This window comes from Cydia fagiglandana, chromosome Z, assembly GCF_963556715.1.
Source record: "Cydia fagiglandana chromosome Z, ilCydFagi1.1, whole genome shotgun sequence".
NCBI lineage: Eukaryota > Metazoa > Arthropoda > Insecta > Lepidoptera > Tortricidae > Cydia > Cydia fagiglandana.
In genome coordinates, this window is record NC_085959.1 from 29,452,442 (window position 1) to 29,462,827 (window position 10,386).

The window sequence follows — 10,386 nt, forward strand, 5'->3', positions numbered from 1 at the left end:
ATAACTATAAGTCAGCTAGTTGAAGATTTACAATCTTTTTCGTTCCTACAACTTCTGGATATTTAGTATAGCAAACTAATAACTAGACAGGTTTCATTTACGGGTCTACCTCTCCGTCTATAGCATTATAAGGCTCTAGTCTAGTGCTTATTGCCTGAAAATTAGTTTATCCACTAGAACTCACACACAACTCGACAAAAAAATGCAGACAACAGGTAGTCTTACCGTTAAAGACTTCTTTCGGACATGTACAAAATGAATATATGTCACAGAATAATAACTATTGAATTTAAAAAAAGCCTCTACTCTATATGCCAATAGAAATCAATTTTAAGCCAAAAATTTCTTAGGTACATGTTACATCACTTGGAAAAAGAGCTGATACTCAAACATAGCTAGGTAAGTAAGAAGGACCGCCGCCACCGCAAGGAAAGTAGCTGTCACGTAAAAAAACCGGGCAAGTGCGAGTCGGACTCGCGCACGAAGGATTCCGTACCATAAATAAAAAAAAAACGGAAAAATGCAAAAAGAAAACGGCCACCTATCCAAGTACTGACCACGCCCGACGTTGCTTAACTTTGGTCAAAAATCACGTTTGCTGTATGGGAGCCCCACTTAAATCTTTATTTTATTCTGTTTTTAGTATTTGTTGTTATAGCGGCAACAGAAATACATCATCTGTGAAAATTTCAACTGTCTAGCTATCCCGGTTCGTGAGATACAGCCTGGTGACAGACGGACGGACGGACAGCGAAGTCTTAGTAATAGGGTCCCGTTTTACCCTTTGGGTACGGAACCCTAAAAATCGCATCGAAAACCATTCATTGGAGTGCAATACGATGCCACAGACAGACAGGCAGACAGACGTTGACGTCAAACATTAAACGGGGGTTAAAAATAAAGTTTCACACTTTCGCTTATAGCTAGCAACTTTGTTATGGTATACTTAGGGCCACTTGCACCACATCCAGGGTTAGCCATTTAACTCGGAGGTTAAATAAATTGTACTGGTAACTCCGGGTTTAACCGGTTAACCCCGAGTTAGTGGTAACCCTGGATGGCGCAATGTGACCCAGTATAATTATGGTTCTGGCTAGGGTGTCGCTACGCTGGTGGGGAGTATTATTTGGTGGGCCACGCTACAACTGACAGGTGGGCAGTTATTTCTGAGAAGATTTAATAAACGCAGGGCCACACCGGATGCGTATTCGGCACGGCTACGCTATGTAGGTATTAACATAATTTGGTTAGGATATTGGCACATTAAGCGATGTGCACTCTTACATATAATTCTATTCATTACAACCGGCGCAGCGTGTGGTCACGAGCGACTCCACCAACGGAACCCTTCATAATACCTACATTATGAACTCTTAAAACATATACCTAAAGCTTAAATCATATTATAAGTTTTCGCTAAGCTGCCTTAAAAAAAGTTATGCTTAAGTATGTGTGGAGCGACCACTATCATTACTTATTTCTATGACATGGCACTCTAATAGACATGTAGCGTGCATTTACTTAAATAAACCTATACGATGTTATTGTGATACAACAGTTATTTTTTGCAACTAGAGACTTAGGGTCGGTTGCACCAAACTGTTCGTATCGTTAAAGAGTTCGCTAAATTTTTATGTATGAAAGGTTTCATAGTAAAGGGCCGGGGCGCGCCGGCTGACGTTGATCAGTCTGTCAAATGTGGTTGGTGCAACTGGCCCTTAGAGAGTTGATTGTTACCGCGAGTGTAGCTACTGATTTTGATCCCCGAGTAGGCGAATAATTCAATGCCTACGTAATAAATACTCAAATGAGGCGTAGAAAAAAAAACACTTTCCCACTGTTTTCTATCAGAAAAACGTACGTGTTAAATAATCATATTATCCACGATATTAATACCTTCGCTACGGCAATAAGTCAACTTCGCAAATATAAGCATACTTGCAATGGGCCTAATAGACCCGATGCATTTAATATAAATGGATCTTTTTAGGGTTTCGTAGCAAACTTAATGTTTCCTTAATTTTTGATGTTATCCGTCAGAGGAATTTAGAATAAGTTAATTTATGATATCTCCCTAATAGTTCCTTTTGTGTAGTGAATTAAAGATATGGAGCCTGATCTCTAGCATGCTCTCAAAATTCTTAAACATGTAATAAGTAGATACCTACTTATCAAATAAAAAGAAAAATGTAAATAAATATTATAACATTAATCAAACATGGCCTAAATTAAACTTGATTGGACTTTTGAGGTGATTTTGGAGGATTGATAGCAGTTATAATATCGATAAAATAAAACGAGAAATAATATCACAAAATAAAGTTATATTATAATTCTATGCACGTTACATAAAATATGAAAAATAAAACGTAGGTATATTAGTATTAATCACTACGTTACATTATACCAAATACTTGTGATCGTGACGATTTGTAAGACATTCTAACAATGTCAACAAGAATACAACATATTGATTGATAACTAAATAAATTGAGTTGAGTCTGCGCGTACCAAGCCGAGAGCGTCACCTCGCCAAACCAAGTGGAATCACTCATTACGAGTACCTAAATTACTTACATACAAATAGAGACATTTATTTCGTTCTTCTACCAAAGGCGACGCGCTCAACATAGGGACTCCTGTGATGTAACTATGCAGCAGACTCTGTAAACTGTTGCCCGAAAACTGAACTATGGAAAATAACCACTAAAATTGAGTTAGGTAAGTATCACAAGTAAAATGCATTAAATAGCTATACATATAATTAATAATCCAGTAACTTCGTCGCCTAATAACATGGGGTTCGTTTGCATCAAATCCGGTAGTTGAGATTTACTGTGACTAAATTACGAGTATATGAAGATGATGATGAACTTGCCCTAGTTGCTAAGAGCAGGAAGAAATATAGCATAGATTGGAGCCTTTCCCCCCCACCTTTTTGGGAGTAGGCAAGGTACGATCTCGTGGCTAGCGGGCCAAATCAGCTTTGTTTGACCTTATAGGAACAATCGTGACTAGCGGCATCGCCTGAGATAAAAGTGCATACTAACTACACTTAGCCTACGAATTCAAAGTTCGAAAAAATTATAAATATTAAAAGGCTATATCTCGGAAACTATTAGATCTACTACAGAGTACTACTAATTTCGTATTGTAGCAGATTTATTCTACTTACAAACGCTTATAAGCGGTCAAATCTAAAGATCTCCGATAATTCACGGCTTTTTTTCGATTTCTGAAAAGTTGCGTTTGGCGCTCCAGCCGGCCTAGCCAAGGTTACAATCGCTATCGCTTCGACAACGAAAAGCATTATGTCTCTCTATCACTCTTCCTTTTTAAGTGCGACAGTGACAGTTGCGTTTCGATCGCTACGGAGCGTAAGCGATAGGCATCTTGGCTACGCGGCCAGGTCACAAACTTGGATTATTCATTGGGCCAACAATCAACATCATAAACAATTCTGCATAAATCAGAACTACCGGATTTGACGCAAACGCTAATTGTATTAAGTTACTGTATTAAAAGTGTGAATCTCAGCAATCTCGCGCGAGCCCTTCACGCTTCCTTTAAGATGCCGCCGAGGTAAATACACAGTGCCAAGTAATACAGCGCCATAAGAGCACGATATTATTACCATAAATTGGTACATTAATTTGACTAGTATTAAGAAAACTTCAGGGACTTACAGAACAGTAGTCTTTTATGACCGTCATTTACTTGACATCTGACAAAAATAATAGGTACAGTCGACGTCAAAGATTACAAAGGAGTAAGGTGCAAAAGTGTAAACATATATTTTACGTCGACTGTACCTATTAAAAATTATGCAGTATTTTCGGTCATCACTTAGTTTTACCACGTAACCAATAGGATTTTTTTCCCACAAAGATCACTAGTTACTATGGTCATTAACTTGTTATTAATGTCTTTTAATATGAAAAAATCTTGAAGAAATATACTTATAATAAAACTCAAAATTTACGGCTTTTAAACGCATTATTCCGACTATTTTACTTCAAAACAGCTATAAGAATTGATGTACCTATAAGTTACAATGGAGTTTAGCTGTACATACTACAGTTACACTGTACATCTTCATTACCCATTCAGAATTACGAGTAAAAGCCTTATTAGTAGTATTTTTCTTATTACACTAAGTTCTAGCTTACTAAAGTATGATACCTATCATGTAAAATAAATGAAAACGAAGTACATAGCTGGTACACGGACACTTATTTAGATGTAGGGATTTTACTATTTACCTTGGACTTGGTAGAGATTTAAACAGGTGCTTAAGCTTTTATTTACAAATAAGATCGGTAGTAGATAATTTCAATTAATTTTAGTTTGTTTGTACATATGTCAATTGGTACATAACATTAGACAAGAACTGAAATGACTGTAAGATCTAGATAATTTTAGGGGCCATCCAAGACGTAGTTCCACTGTGTACCAAACTACTTTTCTGTCTCTTACAGTATCATTACCTACTAATAATCTCTAATGTACCTACCTATATTTTGAAAGCAACAACTGATAATTGTAATGCACTAAATACTACTAAGTACATATACGTACTATATTATGAAGTCGCAGTAATGTAATACATTCCATATCAAGCAATGTAATAAAAAATATGTAATCTAGAAATGTGATAAGTAGAATATGTTGATGTACAGAAAATCTAACGGAATGTGATTAGGTGTATAAGTAGATACTTAAATATAGGACAAGTCAGTGTTGTGTTCTGAGTTAAGTAGGTATCGGTCAATTCTTAAAGTTCGAGGCTTCATGTCTGAAATAAGCCTTCGTAGCAGTAAGATTAAGTAAGTACCCATACTCCCATAGTCTTCCTTAGGCACTTTTTGTTGAGCTAACTTATCTCATCAGGAGAATTAGATTCTGCGCCGCTTTCGGGAAGCTCGCGGTTTTAAACCTTTTAGATAACAAATAGCTCGCTGTAGCATGTTCTTTTTTTTTGTCTTGCGGTAGTATACAAATATCTCCAACTGAGGCCAACCCAACTTCTCTCGCCTAAAGTTAAACAATCATTAGAATTGGCAGTATTAATTTCCGTTAAGAAGTTTTGCCGAGCGGATGCATGCCATAATAGATTTCAATTAAAATTATCTTAATAATAAATGCGTAAAATGGGGCGCTATTATAAGTAATGTATATATATTTCGGGAATCTCGGAAACAGCTTTAACGATATCAATGAACTTTGCTTATGGGGTTTTTCGGAGGCGAAAAATCGATCTAGCTAGGTCTTATACATGGGAAAACGCGCATTATTGAGTTTTTGTTTTCCAAGCAAAGCTCGGTCTCCCAAATATTGATCCTAGAAGACGTTGAAAGGAAAAAGAGTGGGATAAAGCTAACTCTGCCCCGACATGACGTGCAAAAAAATTCTATGGAAATACCTATGACGTTTATTGGCGACTATCTAACTTTTTATTAGAAGCATAGCAAATTATATTTAAAACCAAATAGGTATGTTACCACAAGTCGTGATTTTCTTTTTTGACTAGGACAAATTGTAAATTATATTCACGTTACTTTTTAAGTATATTAAGTAATAGCGTGTAACCAGGTCACTTTTATCTCGGAGTTATATTGATCAAACATTGATTTGAATTTGATGATGTAATTAGTTCGACAGGTTTATGTTTCAGGTGTACGGCAGTAAATGTAAATGGCAAAGTTTTGACTAAAGTCATTTGAGAGATCTTCAATTATGATAGTAAAGTATTCTCGGCTACATAAATATACCTACAAGCTCTACATAATTATAATTAACTCAAGAAGTAAACTTAGTATTAAGTATACAAGGTACCCACGACGAACCAGAGAGATTTTAACCACGCATTTCTTAGGACAAAAGAAGGGAAAAAATGTGGCATGATTAAGGTTAATTTCGCCAAAAACAATATTTTTTGTATGTATTTGTACAAATAATATAGGTAAACCTGACACTAAAAATGAATTTAATTTTTTGATATCTATCAATAAGGATATTTGGACTAGTGGCAAACTTCGCCAACAAAAAGGCGTTTTGTGCCAAGTAACTAAAACTATGTTTTATTTAACTGGTTTTAACTTTGATTGTAGGCGAATTCCAAAAAAGTATATAGGACATTTTAGTCTTTAAATACTTATCGATAATATTGATCAGGAATTACACTGTTAAAATCCCTCGGGGTTCATAATGGGCACGCGGTATAATGTGCATATATATTCTTTATAAAACATAACAATTAAAATATAGGCATCTAATTATCTTATAATAATCAAAACAATAAATTGTAAGTAAAAGTATAGATTCACTATAAATATAGGATGTGTAAAGCCTAAGCCGAATTCGCGTCTAATTTGACAGCTAATGTAGATGGCGTTGTACGGCTCCGTATATTATGCGGTAACTTTGGTTGTCAACAAAAGATGACGTTTGGTAATTCAGTTACCACAAATAGGACGATTAGCACTATATGGTGCGGTATAGCGCCATCTTTCTCGGTAGTCACACTCTGAGCACGATATCTTCAGACTTTACACGTATAACACAATCAATGAATCCGTAGTAAAAGCAAGTCACATTTGCACTCGCTGATTGTGATTGGAATGTTGCATGTGAACCAAAGAAACATAAACATAAAGCATTCTTATTTAATTTATCGCGAATGAATTGTAACGATGGTATTGAAACCGTTATAAGGGGGTAGGTAGTTGCCAGTCAGGCAAAGTTTGGGTAGATACCCGGACTGTTTTATTGTATGAAGGCTTTATAGGTATCAAGTATGTAGTGATACTGTTACACTCTTAAGAGCGCGGTTGTTTTATGCGATAAACGCAGCGTTGAGCCCATACAATCAATGGAATCTAGGAAAAATGACAATGCGCTTACCGCGTAAGACAATGTATGGTAATTAGTACCCGTACCGTACGTAGCAAAAGAGTACAGTGTCAAAACTGACATATACGCTAACGTCTAAGTAATTACTTTCTATAGATCTCGCTCCTACTAATATGCGAGGACGAGCAAGACGCATAGAAAGTAAGTTAGGTTTCTCTATAGCGTTTATGTCAGTGCCAAACTAGTGGTAGCCACATAGATTATCTGATGTAAAATGGTGAGCGACTAACGCATCGCTATTATCGTATAAAGCAACCGCGCGCTTTAAGATGCAAGAATGAAGGCGATATCGATAGGCAACTGTACGCGATAACTTTCAAAACACTATCAGTAACAGTTCATACGAACGAAAAAATACTCATCGTCGGCGATCTACGAAACTTAATATGGATACAGAAATAATACAGATATTATCTAATCAGATTAAACAATAACAATTGTATGGAATGAATAAATAGGTAATTTTTCCCTTTAGAAGCATAGTTCAAAAAATGATATTAAGACGCCGAAAATGCGTGCATGGTTTGTTTTGTTAGAATAGTTGTTTATCTTGTGTACAGGCAAGTAACACATCGCAGCTGGATATTTTTTTAACAATTATCAAAGATTTTGTTGGTGTACAACTTATTACATCTTATTTTAAATTGCAATGTAATCCGAAACTATGCCTAATATTGTATCACTATAACAAGAACAATAAAATTAAATGATGATAAGATTTGTTGCGCATTAATAATGATTTTACAATTACTCGACTGTTACAGATTTTGCGAGATTTCGCGGGCAATCAACATTGCAGTTACGTAATACAGCAATATGATAGGCTAGCAGCTGCATGGGAATGACAGTGAGGATCCCTTGCAGGCAGTCTACAGTTTTTGGCACCTGCAGGCATCGGGACGCTAGGGCCATGGTCTCCTCGTCGCCCTCCTCGCACACCACGATGGGCCGCCCCTGCCGCGCCGTCACCTGCTGCAGCGCGTTCATGCACTTGGTGTGCACGGGATCCCGCATGACGATCATCACGACAGGCATAGAATCATCTATTAATGCTAGAGGCCCATGTTTTAATTCCCCAGCCATTATGCCTTCGCTATGCATGTATGTTAACTCCTTTACCTTGAGAGCGCCTTCCAGGCATGTAGCAAAATTGTAGCCGCGGCCCATTATCAACAACGAACGTTGGCGGTAGAGGTCTTCTGCAAGAGCTTTCACTTCAGAATCCAAGGCTAGGACTTGCCTAATTTTGCTGTCCAATTCATGAAGCCCCGCTATAATATCAGCACGGCGTTTTTGTAGGGAAATACGATCCTCACTAATAACCAAGGCAAACATAACAAGAGAGATAAACTGTGAAGTGTACGCTTTTGTTGAGGCTACACCAATCTCAGGACCAGCATTGACATGCACACCGCAGTGGGACTCACGGCAGATGGAGCTGCCCACTGTGTTAGTAATTCCAACAATTAAAGCACCATGACGTTTGCAGTAGCGCAGGGCCATCAGAGTATCAGCTGTCTCTCCAGATTGTGAAATGAAGAAACAAACATCATCACGAAATACTGGAGTGTTTCTGTCCAAGAAATCAGAGGCTAGTTCAACCATAACTGGAAGCTCTGTTAACTCCTCCAACAGCTGACGAGTTGCCACAGCACTATGATAACTGGTTCCGCAAGCAATCAACATTAATCTGCGGCACCGTTTAATCTCTGGAATATAATCCTTAATGCCTCCTAGAGTGACAGTACCATTAGCAAAGTTAAGTCTGCCCCTCATAGTATTTACAATGGATTCCGGTTGCTCAAAAATCTCTTTTTGCATGAAATAATCATAGTTTCCTTTCATTATTTGCTGTAATTCCAATTTCAAAGTCAAAATTTCTCTTTGATGTGGATCATTGCTGCTGCCCGACAACCGGTGAATGCTGAGGACCCCGTCTTTGATATGAGCAACATCATCATCTTCAAAGTATAGGACACGGTTTGTATGTTCAATTACTGCAGATGCATCTGATGCAAAGAAATATTCAACAGTACGCTCTTCTTCTGGTTGAAATTGGGCATGACTGTCAACTCGTGGAACTGTGGGAACAACACCACGGGTTGCTTTATTATTGGTGTACATAATAGGGACATGATCACTGGTGTTGTGATGGTGCATTTTAAGGCCCACAAGTAGAGGGCTTCCCCTCCGGGTTGCGACACACTCATTTGGAAAATAACGTGATTTAAAGCATAAAGCGAATGCCCCCTCTAACTGCTGAATTACCTGCTCAACCAGTTCCTGGAAGTTGTAGTCCTTATGCTGGTTGTAAAGATGATGAATCAACTTGGCAATGGCTTCTGTGTCAGTTTGTGATTCAAAGACATACCCCTTGTTCTCAAGGAAAGTCTTGACCGCCTTGTAGTTGGTGATGATGCCATTGTGGATGACGACGAAAGCGTTATCATCACCTGAGCGTTGCGGATGCGAGTTGATGGAGCTGGGTTCGCCGTGGGTGGCCCAGCGGGTGTGTGCGATGCCGCAGTGCGACTCCACACTGTCTTCTACGCACAGGTCCAAGCTGCGCTCTTGCAATACTTCTTCTAAAGCCGCTACCTTCCCGCTGTTTTTAATCACGGCTATATCTTTATGGTCTGCGGCATCGATCGCAACACCCGCACTGTCATAGCCACGATATTCTAAGCGTTTTAAACCAGTAACCAGCAGTTCTAATATTTCCCGTTTGGTCTTCGGAGTCAAGTGATTAATGTATGCAAATATTCCGCACATCGTTATCGGAGTGAAACGTAAAAATGTTGACTGAACGTAACGACGACTCGCGAGGGACTGCGATCAACAAAACATATAACTGATATTGAAGGCCTACGTGTATTGCTCCTACCACTAATGAGTTACTTTCACTTGCGGCAAAGCACACGTCATCGTGTTTCGTTATCACAGATACAAGTTGCTGGTAAATTATCGCGGCAAAGTTTTCTGCCGACCTAGATACGTGGATACGTGGTTCTCAAAACGTCAAAACTGACGTTTGTCAGTCAGAATGACATACCAAAAGCCTATTTTTCGTTTTTCCTAATAAAACAACGAAACAGATAAAGTCCCCCATTCACACTCCTACATTGTGGTACGCCTTGCAGGACTACGGAGCAAGAAATAGCTCACACACGGTACCAAAGAATATAATACTCACGGTACTGAGCGGCTACCGCGAAAACCGAAATTCGCAAATTGCGGGGATCTTTCTCTTTTACTCCAATGAAGGCGTAATTAGAGTGACAGAGAAAAATCCCCGCAATTTGCGAACTTCGATTTTTGCGGTTATACCCCTTTTTTGCCGTCCATCATCAGTACCTACCACTGCTTCATTTGGGGGTCATCCATTAATTACATCACACGTTTAGGGGGAGGGAGGGGTCAAGAAAATGTGACATATTGTGACATGGGGGAGGGGGGAGATACAAACTTTGTGAC

At 38.4% G+C, this 10,386-nt stretch overlaps 1 protein-coding gene across 1 annotated transcript; it reads right to left on the reverse strand.

The window, feature by feature from the left end:
- Positions 1–2,304: 2,304 nt before the first annotated feature.
- LOC134678665 (glutamine--fructose-6-phosphate aminotransferase [isomerizing] 1-like) lies at positions 2,305–9,900 on the reverse strand. The gene has a single exon (XM_063537308.1). The coding sequence runs from the start codon at positions 9,682–9,684 to the stop codon at positions 7,660–7,662; it is 2,025 nt and encodes a 674-aa protein (XP_063393378.1). The 5' UTR covers positions 9,685–9,900; the 3' UTR covers positions 2,305–7,659.
- Between the last annotated feature and the right edge of the window lie 486 nt (positions 9,901–10,386).